The sequence below is a fragment of the Narcine bancroftii genome, chromosome 2, assembly GCF_036971445.1.
Source record: "Narcine bancroftii isolate sNarBan1 chromosome 2, sNarBan1.hap1, whole genome shotgun sequence".
NCBI classification, from domain to species: Eukaryota; Metazoa; Chordata; class Chondrichthyes; order Torpediniformes; family Narcinidae; genus Narcine; species Narcine bancroftii.
The window spans coordinates 97,690,652-97,707,750 of record NC_091470.1 but is presented as its reverse complement, the minus strand read 5'-3'; the positions used below and the strand labels follow the sequence as shown (position 1 = coordinate 97,707,750).

General features: G+C 43.1%; 1 protein-coding gene across 5 annotated transcripts; it reads left to right on the top strand.

The window, feature by feature from the left end:
- The first annotated feature begins 926 nt into the window (after nt 1-926).
- Nucleotides 927-16,714, top strand: LOC138753957 (metal transporter CNNM3). Of its 5 annotated transcripts, none has more exons than XR_011351522.1 (9): nt 927-2,275; nt 3,031-3,171; nt 5,059-5,211; nt 7,245-7,414; nt 9,049-9,145; nt 10,669-10,814; nt 13,979-14,114; nt 15,370-15,475; nt 16,018-16,714. XR_011351522.1 is itself a non-coding variant. In XM_069917584.1 (8 exons), the coding sequence occupies exons 1-8, from the start codon at nt 970-972 to the stop codon at nt 16,080-16,082; spliced, it is 2,214 nt and encodes a 737-aa protein (XP_069773685.1). In that variant the 5' UTR covers nt 927-969; the 3' UTR covers nt 16,083-16,714. The 5 variants fall into 5 exon arrangements, 2 of the variants coding, with proteins under 2 accessions (XP_069773685.1, XP_069773686.1); XR_011351521.1 differs by having other exon boundaries at nt 15,796-16,714; XR_011351523.1 differs by lacking the exon at nt 16,018-16,714 and adding an exon at nt 15,676-15,699.
- Nucleotides 16,715-17,099: the final 385 nt, after the last annotated feature.

Sequence of the window (17,099 nt, the reverse complement as noted above, 5' to 3'; positions counted from 1 at the left end):
GTGACCCTTTCTTCTCTCTTCCCCCCACCCCTTCCAATCTGATTTCACCACAGAGTGTAAATCCGATCAAGTTTATTGTCTGATTGCACAGTGTTCTCCAGTCCTCAGTGCAAAATATGCAGACACACACCCAGACGTAACACACGTGCAGGACAAGTATTTACACAAATAAATTTTGTTTCATGAATATGAGAGTCACGGAAGGAGAAACTCATCAGTGGGAGAACAAAAATGGTCTTGAGATCTGAACCTCCTTTACCTTATCTCTGATCTCTTCCCCCCCCCATATCTGTCTCTGAACCTCCCCCCGTCCCTCCTCCTGCCCCCCCCCACCTTCCCTCCCCCTATTCTCCCCGTCCCTCTTCCCTCCATCCCTTCTCCTCGGCCCCCGTCCCTCCACCTCTTCCTTCCGCGCCTCCCCGTCCTTCCACCTCTGTCACTTTGCACTTCCCCATTATTCTTGAGTCCTCAATGAAGGGTCCCAACCGAAACATTGATCATTGCAATGAGGTCCTTCAGCAATTCATTGTTTGCACAAGATAAAATGTTTGACAACCCGCTTCCAGTCAAGTTTATTGTCATCTGATTGGACAAACACAACTTAATCGGAGAAATGAAACAGCCTGGAGCTTATGGGATGGTAGCACTAAACAATTCTGAAACGTGGCTGAGATAGTGAGAACCAACGTGCATTAAAGTTCCCTGAAATTATTTGGCATCCTGCACGTGTTTTCCCCTTTAAGAGCGGCCGCATTGTGCGATGTTTACTGCGCGCTCTCAACCGCCCCTGAAACGGGAATCAGTTCGCGGCTTTGGAGCCTGATTGGCTTGCGCTGGGCATTTCTGCTGCCGATTGGCCGACACCCCTGCCAATCCCGGGTCTGGGGCGGGGAGTCGCAAGGGACCGAGCAAGTTTGGTGGTGCGTGGCCAGGGCGGTTACGTGACCCCCTCCCCGAGCCAGCCTCAAGATGGCGCTGGGAGCGCGGAGGCTGTGGCTGCTGTCGGTGCTGTGGGGCTCGGCGCTCGGGCGCCCGGGCCCCGACGAGGCCGAGGTGCGCGGGGCGAGGCTGGAGGACAGCGCCGGGGGCCGCGTGCGCGTGGAGGCCGGGGTGATTAAAGCGAGCGCCGGGGCCCGCTTCGACCTGAGGGTCTTCGGCACGGACCTGAAGCGGGCCGATTGGCCTTGGCTGGGCTTCAGCCGCGGCCTGTCGTGCGCCAACGGCAGCGTGCGGAGCCACTGGCTGCGGCTGGTGCACGAGGAGAGGCCGGCCAACGGCTCGGTGCTGGTCGGCGTTCAGGCCGGCCAGGCGAGCGCTGGCGGCCTCTATTACCTGTGTGCCCGGAGCTCGGGGAGTCGGTGGACGGCTCTGGGGGACTGGAAGACGCCGCTGGAGATTCAGCCCCAAGCGAGCCGTGGCATCCTGGCGGTGTGGGGCCAGATCCTGCTGCTGGCCATTCTCCTCCTCTCCTCCGCCCTCTTCAACCTCCTCCACCTCAGCGTCCTGTGGCTGGACCCTCTGGAGTTGCACATCATCCGGCATTGCGGCTCTGAGAGGGAGAAGAGAAGCGCCAAGTCCCTGGAGCCCATGAGGAAGAGGGGCAATTTGGTTCTTTCTTCCCTGGTACTGTGCAGTGCCTTGGCCAACTCAGCCCTGGCCGTCTTATTCTACCAGGCCTTCAGTGCCATCTTGCCTGCTATCTTTGTCTGTGCAGCTCTAATGTTCCTGATCTGCGAGATCCTTCCTTATACCATCTGCTCGAGATATGGTTTTGCCATTGCTTCCAGGACGACCTGGCTGGCCTGCCTCTTTATCATCGTCACCTTCCCCATTTCCTTGCCAGTCGCCCTGGTGCTTGACTTGGCTTTGCGCCAGGACATCAGTTCTTGCTACGTCCGAGAAAAGATCCTGGATATGCTGAGGTCCAGCGACCCGTACAGGGAATTTGTTAAAGAGGAGTTCAGCAGAGGAGCGCTGAGGACTAAAGTGGTGGAGGATGTCATGACGAACCTGAAGGATTGTTTCATGCTCAGTGCTGGAGCTGTGCTAGATTTCAACACCATGTCTGAAATCATGCAGTGTGGTCATACTCGAATCCCAGTATATGAAGAAGACAGATCCAACATTGTAGACATAGTATACGTGAAGGATCTGGCAATGGTGGACCCTGAGGACTGCACACCTTTAAACACTATCACCAAATTCTACAACCACCCTTTGCATTTTGTGTTCAATGACACCAAGTTGGATGCAGTCCTGGAAGAGTTTAAGAAAGGTGAATATGTATTTGTGATGATAGAGAGAGTTTTCTGCACTACCAAATTACAGTACGATACACAAAAGTGCTGGGGAAACTCAGCAGGTCACACAGCATCTATAGAGAAGTAAACATTTAGGATCTGAGCCCTGTGTCATGGTATGAGCAAAAAGTAGATGGGTGCCTGAATTTAAAAAAAGTGGGTGGAGGGAGGAAGGGGCAGTTTCTAATTAAAGTTATTGCCAGCACAGACCCAATAACTGATCAAGGGTCTCAAGGTGACTTGGGGACTGAATTTTGAAATGTACCAGCTACTCATTAAATCAATATTAACTTTTATCAAGAGAATTGGATTAAAAACTTCAGAAATATTTGTAAATCAAACATGAAGGAGTAGGGGATTGTAATTTCATGGTCCTGATTAAGCAGTATTGATGTTTTTTTAAAAACAAAGAAATATAATGACCACATTGAAGAACTTGAATCATTGTGTAGCTTGATTCCCAGCTCAAGTGAGGGACCTTGCAATATGCTTGCATCAAGGTTTGGATGTAACGATGTGTCTTGACTGATGCATGAGGTCAGAACTTGTGGCAAGACTTTGCATGCTGGAAGAGTTGCTGAGTAGCAAGCTGTCCCAGTGGAACTAGAGGTCTCAATGTTGACCCCAGCTCAGCTCTGCAGACTTTCTTGTTTAACTCCATTATTTTGCTGTTTAGTTTTACCGTTGCAGTGTTTTATAACAGTTTTCCATTCGTGTTTTATGTTCTGAGGTAAATCACACATGGCCATGGTCCAGAAGGTGAACAATGAGGGGGACGGTGACCCTTTCTACGAGGTAATGGGTTTAGTGACGTTGGGAGACGTTATTGAAGAAATCATCAAATCGGAAATCCTTGACGAGTCAGACGATAGTAAGTTTAATCGCTTGGGGCACTTCAGTAAATCTGTATGCCATAAGATCACTTGGATTTGCAGCACAGATTCCAAGAAAATGGTCAATTAAAATAAATAAAAACTGTAGTGCTCGAAACCTGAAATAAAAAAGGAAAATGCTGGAAACACTGGATAGGTCGGGCAATATCAGAGACCCTTCAGGACATGAAACATCCCCATGTACGACCTAAATGTTTCTGACCTTTTATTTTTATTGCAGACTGTATTTGGCCCAACAGATCTGTGAGAGTATTAATGCTGCAAGTAAGCTTCCTCCTATCCTGTTTTAACTACAGTAAAACCCCTGGTATCTGTCCCTATTGGGGATTGGTAGATGCTGCATAAGTGAATTTGCCGGTTGCTTGAGATTGCGTGATAGGCAAACTAATGGCAAGGTACGCCAATTTTAAACTTTTGTATTTTTTTTTTAACCTATTTTCCACAGTTTCTTTTTTTGGCCAGTTGCTTGTGGCTGCCGGTTGCTTGAATCCTGGAAAACAGATATATTCTTGCTCATTTGTGCTATATATTGGTTACTCCTTCATGGTTGAGTTTTAGTTTCTTATAATTCTTTGAGTCACAGTTTCTTCCTAATTCCCTTTTGGATTTACTCATGGGTTTTTTGTATTTTTGACCCTTGTTCTCTGTCATGGGAAAATATTTTCTCCACACTTGCCCAATCAAAATTTCAGCCTCCATCAAGCTAGTGCCTTGAGAGCTTTTTTTTTCTTGAAAGATGAGAGACCAAACATTTTTTTTTACATTTCCTGTCCCTTTTTTCCCTTGTGCAGTAATGAGGTCTTTGAACCCGAACAGTTGATAGTACTCCAGTATAATATTCCCTGGGCTAAGAATAGAGATGTATTACACATTGCTAATTGTCCTTGAGAAGATGGTGAAGTTGTAGGTCTAATGTACATGAAGCTGAAAGGTTTTTAACTTGTGCATGATTCTGGTATTGTTAATACGCTGGGAGTAGTGGGATATGAAGCTAATAGTAATCCATGCATTCAAAGTCTCTGGAGTGGAAATCACTAATTTTGTGGCCTTCTGCTCGGATTAATATTCATAAGAGTTGCAGCACTGAGGGTCAAAGCCATCGAATTAAATTATCCCAGGCCAGTCACCCATCAATTCATTCCCATTCTGTGGTGGTGTAGAAGTCTGTCTCCACCTGGCCTTTGCCTGAGGGAAGGAAATTGGCCTTGACCATCATAGCTGTTGTCATATCAGGTGGAAGAATGACTTGTTGTCTGAGTTCGCCAAAGTAGGATGAGTAAATTACTAAGTCCACGCTGCTGAAGATCCAGCTGCGCTGGATGGGTCACGTCTCCAGAATGGAGGACCATCGCCTTCCCAAGATCGTATTATATGGCGAGCTCTCCACTGGCCACCGTGACAGAGGTGCACCAAAGAAAAGGTACAAGGACTGCCTAAAGAAATCTCTTGGTGCCTGCCACATTGACCACCGCCAGTGGGCTGATAACGCCTCAAACCGTGCATCTTGGCGCCTCACAGTTTGGCGGGCAGCAACCTCCTTTGAAGAAGACCGCAGAGCCCACCTCACTGACAAAAGGCAAAGGAGGAAAAACCCAACACCCAACCCCAACCCACCAATTTTCCCCTGCAACCGTGTCTGCCTGTCCCGCATCGGACTGGTCAGCCACCAACGAGCCTGCAGCTGACGTGGACTTTTTACCCCCTCCATACATCTTCGTCCGCGAAGCCAAGCCAAAGAAGAAATTACTAAATGGTACCTGATGCATGTGCAGGTCCCCCATGTACAAATTTGAGTGCAGACTCAGAACCGGTGGAAAGGTTTGAAGACAATTGTAATTGATTACATTTATTTTTCTCTTCTGCAGCAGAAATCAAAGTGAAGAAAAAACTTGCTCCAGTTGGCTTTCCAATTGACCACAAGAAAGAAGACTTTTCTTTTTTTAAGGTGCCTGATATCGACCTAAAGGTCAAGATTTCACCTCAGCTTTTATTAGCAACTCAGCGCTTCTTATCCAGAGGTAGGAAGACAGTTTGAGCTGGGAACTGTTGGGCTTCTGAAAATTAAGCAATATGCAGGATTTATTGCAAAACGAATATTATGATGGAGCAGAATGGATACTGAGGGGAAAGTAAACTGACAGTGAGACTTCTCTTGTTTGGGAAAGATTTTCAGAGCTGTGAAAAGGACAAGTGGTTTGGTCAGGATGTAAAAATATCTAATCGTAACCCAAGTATGAGCACCTGCAGTATTTTCCATGTCCATCCTGATTGCCATGAATGTGGCAATTGATCTGTGAAGAAATACCAAATATAAACAGTCCTGAGAAACGTGTAGTACTGTATTAAACAAATCATCCTGTCCTGAACTGAGCCTGAACCTGAGATGTAGGTGGATTTTGATTGGATTGGATTGGTTAGAAGACCCCAATGAATATTCGAGCAGAATTTAACACGAGCTGCAATATTAACGTAAGAGTATAAGAAATAGGAGCAGGAGTAGGGCATCTGGCCGTCAAGCCTGTTCTGCCACTCAACATGATCATGGCTGATCTGATGATAAGCTCAACACCACCTACCTGCTTTTCCCCCATATCCCTTACTATATAAAAATCTATCCAACCTCTTCTTAAATACAGTGAAACCTCGTAAGAACATGATTCATTAATCTGCGGAATCGCTTATAGTGCAGGTGCCTGTGGACTCCAAACTGCTAAGGGGCGGGCTGATGACAATCAGCCAGCGATCCAACTCCCCGCTGCCTGACAGCCCCCTCCCCGCTGCCCCTGACCCCCACCGCCGGCCTCCCCTGCATCTGTTCTGCGACTCAGCTATAACGTGGTATGAAATCTTAGACCCTAACTACCGCGTTCTAACGAGGTTATGCTGTATATTTACTGAGGTCGTCTCCACTGTTTCCATGGGGAGTGAATTCCATAGATTCACCACTGACTGGGAAAAGCAGTCCCTCCTCATCTCTGTTCTAAATCTACTTGGATCTTGAGGCTATGTTCTCAAGTTTTGGTCTCCCCATCAATGGAAACAACTTACAACTTGCCTACCTCCTATATTGTCTAAGCATTTCATGTTTCTATAAGATCCCTCTCATTCTTCTAAATTACAATAACTCAAACTTTCCTCATGAGCTAACCTCTTCATCCTCATGGTGAACCTCCTCTGCATCATCTCCAAAGCCAATATATCCTTCCTCAAGTAAGGAGACCAGATCTGTACGCAGTACTCCAGGTGTGGTCTTACCTGTACCTTGTTGAGTTGCAGCATAACATCTCTGCTCTTAAATTCAGTTCTTCTAGCAATGAAGGCCAACATTCCATTTGCCTTCTTGACAGCCTGCTTCACCTGCAAACCAACCTTTTGTGATTTCATGCACAAGCGCTCCCAAGTCCTTCTGCATGGCAGCATACTGCAATTGCTTTCCATTTAAATAATAGTCTGATCTTCAATTTTTCCTTCCAAAATGAATCACCTCATATTTGCCAACATTGTACTCTATCTGCCAATCAACTCTTAAAACAGTACAGGTACACAGTACTTTATCCGGAACCCTTGGGGGACAATGTGTACCGAATTATAGATTTTTCTGGATTTTAGAACAAAAGCCAGCTGCCGAGTTGTGCTGTCATCTCCCCCCTCGCCCCCTTCCAGTCACGCTGCCGTCTTCCCCCTTGCCATGCTGCCGTCTCTCACCCGCCCGTGTCGCGTTGCCGTCTCTTCCCCCCCCCCCCCCCCCCCGCCCTTGCTGGATTTTGGAGCTTTCCAGATTTTAGATGTCCATATAAAGGATCGTTTACCTGTACAAAGTCTTTGTGATCAAAATCAGAAAAGCGTTCTTTTCCTAGAATCCCTGCAATTTGGTTGAAGTCCAGAAATCAGGATCACCCAAGAATCTGGATTTTTTGTAAACTCAAACTTGTTTGCATGCATAAGAGCCACAGTTGCCCAATGGCAACAAGTGACTGTTCCAGATTATGATTGCAAATAAAGCTGTTAATTTGGAAATTGCCGCTATAATAACTGCAGGCCTTCTTTACAGAGGTGGAGTTGTTCAGTCCCTCGAGGGTCTCTGAGAGAGTTCTTCTTCACCTACTCAAACATCCCAGTGTCAATCAAGAGGTGAAATTTGATGAAAATGATAAACTGGCTCCAGAGCATTACCTATACCAACGAAATCAACCAGTTGACTACTTCATTCTTGTGCTGCAGGTGGGTTTCATTCCTGCTTTCTGCTCTGGAAACAAAACAAAGAACCAAGATCCTTTCCACTTGGATATTCCTGATCTATCCCTTTCTAGGCTGTGAATTATGTGCTGTCAAACGGAAAACCAAATGGAATTTTTATTGTGTAAAAGGCAGTTAGAGTTTTCAATCTAGATTATTTTTCAATGATTAGTGAAAGTTCATATGGGGACCTAGCTTCATATGGGGACCTAGCTTCATTTGGGGACCTAGCTTCATTTGGGGACCTAGCTTCATTTGGGGACCTAGCTTCATTTGGGGACCTAGCTTCATTTGGGGACCTAGCTTCATATGGGGACCTAGCTTCATATGGGGACCTAGCTTCATATGGGGACCTAGCTTCATATGGGGACCTAGCTTCATATGGGGACCTAGCTTCATATGGGGACCTAGCTTCATATGGGGACCTAGCTTCATATGGGGACCTAGCTTCATATGGGGACCTAGCTTCATATGGGGACCTAGCTTCATATGGGGACCTAGCTTCATATGGGGACCTAGCTTCATATGGGGACCTAGCTTCATATGGGGACCTAGCTTCATATGGGGACCTAGCTTCATATGGGGACCTAGCTTCATATGGGGACCTAGCTTCATATGGGGACCTAGCTTCTGCCGTCTTGTGTAAAAGAAACTAACCTTCATTCTCTGTCTTTGTGTGGTCTTAATTCTTTTAATTATGTTGGGATAGGCATGTGCCTCAATCTATTGTGAGGAGAGACAGATGTGGGCATAAGATAAAGGAATTAAAGTCTAATTGAATGCAAAGATAATAGTAAATCATTTTCAGATAAGTGCTTTGGAGGGAAATCTGATTGAACAAAGGGAATAAGAAGACGAGGCGAAACTTGTGCAAAAGTACAGATTGTAAATTGGTGAGATTAGAATTGGTGGTGTAAGGGATAAAGGAAAGACTGTTGAAGAATAAGAATACTGGCAGGGCGATAGGTTGAGTAATGTTAATGAAATTTTACAAATGAAATCTTCGGTCAAGGCACAGGAGAAGCTTGGGCTCAAATTGAGGAGGTATGATTAGCGCAACAATGTTGCTGTGCCAGCGATCAGGACAGGGATTTGAATCCAATGCTGATTGTGAGGTGTTAGTACGTTCTCCCGTTGTCTGCGTGGGTTTTCCACAGGGGTTCCGATTTCCTCCCACCTTTCAAAATGTACTGGGGGTTGTAGGTTAATTGGGCCACACGGGCTCGTGGGCAGAAAGGGCCTGTTACCATGCTGGATGTCTAAATTAAAAATTGAATTGTTCTATGGTTCAGAGGGTCTAAGATCCTAAGTTGTGACATTCTTGCACGTGGCCACTTGTGGGGGATGTGTTTCAGTACGTGTAATGTGCCATCCATTTTCTACAACGATGTATTCATCCACTGTGTTCCTCTTCAGAGACTTGAGCACAAGGTCCAGACATACTCCCCAGGGTTGCATTAAGTTTGTAGTGCTCTTGGTAATCTGCAAAATTGACCAGTGTACACAGTTTTACATCATGTTGACGTTCAAATGTGCCCCATACGTTAAACTTAATTGTCGCATTGTATTACATTGGTACTGAGCACAGTATTAATACAGTGAGCCACTTTTTATGACAGGGACGTGTGGAGGTGGAAATTGGCAAGGAGGGTCTGAAGTTTGAAAACGGAGCCTTTACTTACTATGGTGTCTCTGCATTAACTGCTCCTTCATCTGGTAAGACTTTAACGTGTGCCTCTACTTTGGAGAAAAGGTGGCAGGTAATGTTCAGATAATTGGGAATAAGTTCCAGAGAAGAATCTCAGTAAATGGTTTGATCAATGGTTTTCAAATTGCCCCCTCTAAACTCACATTCTATTCTAAGTAATCCTATGCCATAAGTGATCTGTGATTAGTAAGGGATTGCTTAAAGTGGTATGTGAGTGGAAAGAAAATGTTTAAAAACCACTGTATTAATCATACTTTATTGACTCGTTATGTGCACAGTTTCATAACTCCAAAGGAAATGGGCCAATGGCAATTTTTCTCAAGTAACATATTTTAGTAACAATTGGGTCTAGAGCAGTGGTTCTCAACCTTTTTTCCTCACTCACATACCACCTTAAGCAACCCCTTACTAATCACAGATTGGGCCATTTTTGGCCTACTCCTGTTCCTACTTCCTATGTTCCTATTTATGGCATAGGGATTGCTTAAGGTGGAATGTGAGTTTAGGGGGTCAGTTTGAAAACCACTGGGTTAGATTGAGGAAGTATTGTTGGGATGCTGCTATTAGAATCTTGATTTCGCACTTGCAGAATGTTCCCAAGCCAAGTTGGTGACATCAATTCCAGTTTAATGGAGCAAAGTTTCCTCTGTGAATGATGGTAGGAGTCAGTTTGTAAGAATTCTTCACTGATGATAAATTAGTAAAGATGCAAAATTATTCTGATGCTTTGATCAGCAAATTTGTGCATTGGATGTGAGATCCGAAGCAAGATTTTTGAATAAACTTGAGAATATTTGGTGGCACTGTAGGTCTCACCCATGCTGGAACTATCCTATGAATATTTGATTGCTATGTATTGGGCAGTGGGATGATGGCACATGCTCAAGGATCAGAATCATCATCTGCTTTGTTTAGAGCACATTCTGCAGGCAAATTATACTTGCTCTTTACTCTGCAAGTTGCTTGACATTTTCACATTAATTTGAGAAAAGGGGAACATGTCATCACTAAGACAACCATCAGTTGTAACACTAAATATGTATCAATTTCTCCTTTTCCACTGAATAAGACTATAAGAAGCTTGAGTCGGCCATCTGGCCCATCGAGCCTGCTCCGTCATTCAATGAGATCATAGCTGATCTGATAATCAGCTCATCTCCACCGACCTGCCTTTTCCCCATATCCCTTAATTCCCTTACTATGTAAAAATCTATCCAACCTTGTCTTAAATATATTTACTGAGGTCACCTCCACTGCGACAATGGGCCGTGGATTCCATAGATTATAATACTACAGAACATTGCAACAGTGCAGTTCTGCACAGTGTCCTCAAACTAGGTGCAAGAGTAACACTCCTTCCTCATTAAGGCTGGCATGAATGTGAGCAGAGCTGTTTTTGTGGAATTGGTGCAAATAATTTAAAGGGTCAAGTTAAATGAGATAAAATATTACTGTGGTTAAATGATGGTGTCTGATTTCTATGGGCTGTTCAATTTGTAGCACTTGTGTCATTTAACTCTGATTTCCTTAGTTCACCAATCACCAGCTACTAATATTAAGTGGAGTCAACGAGATCCATTCTCCAGGGATCTATTGGAAACCGGGGAGAATGCAAGCCTATCTATGTACTGCCCTGACTACACTGTAAGAGCACTTAATGACCTACAGGTTCTAAAGGTAAGACCATAAAAAAGATGGTTATGGAATTACATAGTGGACTCGGGCATCAACTAGAAAGCAAAATGGAGATTTGGATTTTGAGTAGAACTTTTCAATATTCTCTTTCACGTACTGTCCAAGTAGTTATTCAATTTCAGCTTTGTATGTTGTTCTTGTGTATTTAATCTACAACCTTTGAAGGATCCAGGAGAGGTGAAGTGAACTGCATCACACTATTTGTGTAAATAGGTTTAAAATCATCCTGTATTATCCTGTGAATGATACTGACTCGGAATTGTTTTGTGTTACTGAGGGTTCAAGTCATTTTCTAGAAATTTAAGAGAACACTTTAGAGTGACGCTTCAGGGCAGTGTTGATGAATTGCTGCACGTTGTAAGGTGCTATAATTTTGATGTTAAACTAGAAAACCTGTAGATGCTGTGATTGTGGTTTACACAAAAATGCTGGAAAAACTCAGCAAGTCACGCAACGTTCTTGATGTAGCAAAAATAAAGGTACATAAATCAACATTTCAGTTCTGAGCCTTGATGAAGGGCTCAGGCTCAAAATGTTTGTTATGTATCTTTATCTTTGCCAAGGCTATCTCTGCCATTTGAGGTACCTAGGTGTAAAATAAAATTCCCACTCTACTAAGGAGAGCAACAGCATTCTCACCAGTCAGTTGGGGCTAATACGTAAAACTAAATCAACCTCACAAAATTATCTGGTAGCTTCACAATTCTGCCCATGGCATCTTTCTGCATGTAAATTAGGTGTCTATTTTCCCACATTACATCAGTGAAACATTTCAAAATAAAAATAATCTGTAAAGCATGCTTTTCTAAAAATAAGAATACGGTGAAATAAGCCTGTCCTTTTAACACTAGGGTTGCCTCATTCATTATAGTTTATAATAGATAGTCCACTATCTCAGGCCATTGCTGGTAGCCTCATTTGAGTGAGGGGACTCCTGAATCAACAAAGGTGTTGTAAGCCTGGTGGTGCAAGTCTTGTGCACCTACCTCTTTCCTGATAGCAACAGCAGAGCGTGTGCTGGGTGATGTTGATCCTTGATTGTTGCTGCTCCCCGACGGTAGCGTTCCCTGTAGATGTTCTCGATAGTGGGGAGGGGTTTTCCCTGTTTGATGTCCTGGGATGTGTCTACAACCTTTTTTGGAAGGCTTACACTTGGGGTATTGTTGTCCCCATACCAGACCGTGATGCAGCTGGTCAACACACTTTCCACCACACATCTGTAGAAATTTTCAAGGGTTTCTAGTGTCATACCAATCTTCCACAAACTCCTGAGGAAGTAGAGTCATTAATGTGCTTTCTTCATGATGCCATTAGTGTGTTGGGTCCAGGAAAGATCCTCTGAGATAATGACTCCCAAGAACTTAAATTTGCTCACCCTCTCCAACTCTAATTCTCCCAATGATCACTGGATTGTATACCTCTGGCTTTCCTTTCCTGAAGTCAACAATCAGCTCCTTAGTTTTGGTTATATTGAGTGCAAAGCTGTTGGTGGTTCACCATTCAGCCAAGTTTTCACTCTCCCTCCTGTATACTGACATCGCCTTTCTTTATACAACCCACTACTGTGGTATTGTTGGCAAATTTCTAGATGGTGTTATTGTTGTACACAGTTGTAGGTGTAAATTAAGTAGAGCAGGGTGCTAAGAATGCAGCCATTTGGGGCTCTTGTATTGATGAAGATCATGGAGGAGATGCTCTTCCCAGTCCTGACTGATTATGGTCTAGAGGTTGGGAAATCCATGATCCAATTACACAGTGGGGACCCAGGTCTTGGGGTTTCCTGATAAATTTTGAGGTTTGATGTTATTAAATACCAAACTGTAGTCAATAAAGAGCATCCTGATGAAATATTGAAGATATCTGTGAAAACCTTGGTTCGTTGGTCAGCACAGATATTTAATACTTAGCCAGGTACTCCATTTGGGCCAGATGCTTTCACTTCCCTGAAGGCAGTATGCATGTCATCCTGAGATTATGGACAGGATGGGTTCATCGAGGTGAGGAGGGGTGGTCCTTCATTGTTACTGTCATCAAATCGAAGAAGACATTGAATTCCTCTGGAAGTGAAGGTTTGCCATCTGCTACTTCACGGGATTTAGCTATGTAGCAGGTTATGGCATTTAGGCCCTGCCACAGCTGTCAGGTGTACCCTGATAGTACCATTTTCATCTGGAATCTCCTAGAAGATACTGGTGGCTTTTCTCAGATCATACCTGCTCCTTCTGTGTTGATCTGGATTTCCGGACTGTCTTGAAATTTGATGTTTTGAGGTAGCATTCCATCATCTTATAAAATAATTTAAAAAAAGGTCAAAGTGAGGCAGCGCCTGTGGTTCATTGATCATTCAGGAATCTGATGGCAGAGGCGAAGAAGCTGTTCTTGTGCCACTGTACCTTTTTTCCTATTGGTAGCAGAGTGAAGAGGGCATGGCTTGGGTGGTGGGGTCCTTGAGGATAGAGGCTGCTTTCTTAAGACACTGCCTCTTGTAGATACCCTGGATGAAGTGAAGACTGGTGGCCTTGATGACTCAGGCTGAGTTAACACCACTTTGGCATTTCGTCCTGACTTCCATACTAGACAGTGATACAACCAGCCATAATGCTCTCGACGATACACGAAAGTCATCTGTGACATACTGAATTTCCTCAAACGCCTCACCAAGTAGAGCCATTGGCGAGCCTTCTTCATGATTGCATCGACATGGATGTTGATAGCCAGGAATTTGAAGTTCTTGACCCTCTCCACTGCTGACCCCTCGATGAGGACTGGTTTGTGTTCTAACTTCCTCCTGACATCCACAATCATCTCCATGGTTTTGCTAATGTTGCGTGCAAGGTTGTTGGTGTGACACCGCTCAATGAGCTGAGCTCTACTCAACTTTCAATCTTCAGCCTCTAATTGAAGAAACAACTCAATATCCAAAAGGCAAGGTGGGGGGGGGTCTTTAACTACAATGTGGCAAAGGGACTAGAACTTTTGGCTGATAAGTTCATTGAGCTAAGGGAAGATTCATAGTTGGGATGTTCTTTAATCATCTGTTAATACCAACAGATCTGTCACCCTGTGCCACTTAATTATTGTATACTATTCAAAGCTGAATTGCAACTATTGCTACTTTAGGTTCATTGTGTGGTCCTTTTCCTTAGGTTACTCGACTTCAGTATTTAAATGCACTTATGGCCTCAAAAATACAGAACTCTTCACCATCACCAGAAGCCTTTGAACTAAAAATGATGCCCACCAGCCAGGCAAAGTTGCTCAATAAGCAGAATTCTTCTATGTGTGAGTCTTTTTTTATGAATAGATTTTGTGACTGAATTGTTTGCCATAAATATTAGTATTTTCATCATTGTGATCTGCCTGGATTGCTTAGAATATCTAAGCAATATTAAAGCAGAAGATTGCCTCAACGGTGTTTGGGCAGAATGCATCCTCCAGGTAGTCCAGAAGCAGGGGACAATTAGAAGTCTTTTCCCAAATACAAATATCTAAAGTAAAATCCGTGACTATGATTAGAGCTGCAAGTCGTATATGGACTAAAGGTTGGCCTAATTTTCATTGGGTATCAGAGGAACTTGGTTAGACTTGCACAATCAAGTTGGAGTCCTTGGGGAAAATAAGATGCTACCTACTTGACCATCTTGTACTTGTAATCAAAATGAACGGCACCACGTAGACATTCTCATGGATTTATCAAGTTAAACCATGCAATTACTTTGAAAACAGCTGTTGACTTGGATTTAGTCAAGAAAGAGTATTGCCTTTCCAGTTTCTATGGCGAGGAATATAATACATTCCAAGTGGGTGGTGGCTCAGTGACATGGATCTAGTATTCCTAAAGTCATCTTGGTAAAGTTTCATACAGCAGCCTCTTGTTTACTCTTTATCAGTTGACAGGAAAATTTGAGGAGTATGTGGCTCAAGCTCAGTATTTGGAGCCCACTTACTTTTGGTTAGGAACTGTGACTTGGAATTAAATCTAGTGCAGACTGGAAAATGGCAAATGAGCAGTAGAGGAATCTGAGGAGGCCTGTTTATATTAAAAAATTAAAAAATGGAGTGTTGAACAAGATCCTTGCAATTTGCATTTTAATCCTTATAGGAGGAACAAAGGCTAATAGAATTTCATTCAGCCAAGCATAAAGACTTTTAAAAAAGCATTGCAAGCATAATCCACAGAAGATGCGACTGAAAATTATGCAGCGATAGAAGTAAACTTATTCACTAAATGTTTTACTAAAAGTAAAATTGGTTTAACTTTAAAGTTGTCATTAGTTAAGAGTCAAACAACAGTTAAAATAGAATCCAAGTCGTAATATCTTGCAGACAACTCCCAAGACATTCATGGTCGGCAGGTACAGCAGAGACAAGTTGCATTGTTGAATCTGAGTTGTGAGAAATGATTGGAGACTTGGGTTTTTAGCCAGGAGGTGTAGTCTCTGGGAAGTGATTTTATAAATTAACATGCAGATTTTGACAAGAATGGAAATGCCAAGTAAAAATTTCCATTTAATTGGGTCCTTCCATGTTCTTTCAGGATGGCCCAAAGTTGCAGCCAGTGAAGTCATTTTGCAATTAGTCTCTGTTATAATGTGGAAATTTTGTATTGAATTAACTGCAACAACAAGACACAGGAGCACAAGGTAAGGTGGTGGCAGATTTTGGACTGATACCAGGAAATAGAGTGAGAGGTGAATGTGTGAAATATACTTCCAGATGGAGCAGTGTAAGTGGATGTGCAAGATGCATCCAAGAAACCATTGTTTCTTCAATGGAGACATTGAATGAATTGCCATGGGTTTTTGTAAAATTGTAATACTTTTTGTTTCCTACTTTTGAGCAGTCAGTACAAACTTGAATGATAGGCGGGCTAATCAACTACCTTACAGACAGTTGCTCCCTGACACAACTCAGTCTGCTAAGTTTTCTTCACGAAAAAAAACTTTCAAATTTCCATTGCCAGATTGATTCTGAAGACCAAAAAATGAAAAACCAAGAGAGAGAAAGTGTGTTGGTCTACTTGATGAAGTCTACCGCTTGCTTTTACTCCAGTTTATACTTTTTTGGCTTTGAGTGGATTTCATGGACGTATTACATTCAACTTGGAGTTGCATCCGGAATATCTCTGATGACAGAAGATTAACTTTTAATGCACTTTTTTTTTCCTCTTCAATGTCGTCATCAGGCACTAGCAGAAGTAAATCACAAACTAGCGAGGAAGACAGCCCAGAGAGGAATGCTGGCGTCTAGTGAAGGAAAGCAACCGAGAGTGCTTGTGTTCTGTACCCAAAGCCACACCACTTCATTAAGCTACGAGCATAATGTATTATCGCTGGCTGGAGCTAGTGCCATCATTCTGTTGGGAAGACTGTGCATTTGCTGTTGCAATGCAGGGTTGGGGTGGGGGGGGGGGGGGGGGGCCGGGGCAGAAGAAGAGGACTTATTTTTGTAGATATTGTGCACAGTGAAAAGACAGAGTGTATTATGCTTTAAAAAAAACTAACATGACTTATTCCTCAAATCGAACTGATATCTGTGATTTTTAAACTTCAAAATTGATTGTTCTTAGTCTATTGTGTGTAATGGATAAAATGTTTCATCTTGACTTTTGTACCCATGAGCTACGGGTCATTGTGCTGTTACTTGAAGACTACAGAATGAAGATTTATTCCAGCAATAACAAAATTAAATATCACTTTATGAATATTGTTCTGATGGTAAAACTGAGAATTGTAAATGTCTTGGATTCCTTTGCGTTAGCTTGTAAACTTTTCGGTTCCCAGTGGCTCTGTTTTTGAACAAATTAACAGCCTTGGGCTCTAAGGTGCTTTTTAATCCATTAAGTACTTCTGAATTAAAATCTATTTTGTAGAGTGGGAGAATACAGATTGTGATATTGCTTGGGAAACATGGATTGTAAATAATTGTGTAGATACCAGGAAGAATGACTATGATTTTATTCTAGTCCTATAAGATTTTTTTTTAAAAAAAAAAGGATAACAGCCTCTATTTGACTTCTAATCTGAAAGGTAATGCACGCATTCTGCAGTTCTCCTCATCTGGGACTGCCAGCCAAATCATAGGGCAAACATTTGGTGGCTAGCTGATCTAAACCATGCAAAAAAATACATTAGAAGGGTATACATCCAATGTTCCTGCATTAATCTCTGTTATAATGATGTATAATTAAGATTTAAGAACACAGAAATTAAAAGCAGGAATATGCCATTACCAAGCTTGCCACACTATTCTATAAGGTAATTTTTG

Excerpts from the sequence above, each read along its gene's own strand:
- LOC138753957 (XM_069917584.1), top strand. The coding sequence starts at position 970 with ATGGCGCTGGGAGCGCGGAGGCTGTGGCTGCTGTCGGTGCTGTGGGGC. Across the intron at positions 2,276-3,030 it reads CCTGGAAGAGTTTAAGAAAG|GTAAATCACACATGGCCATG; the intron begins GTGAATATGTAT and ends TTATGTTCTGAG. Across the intron at positions 7,415-9,048 it reads ACTTCATTCTTGTGCTGCAG|GGACGTGTGGAGGTGGAAAT; the intron begins GTGGGTTTCATT and ends TTTTTATGACAG.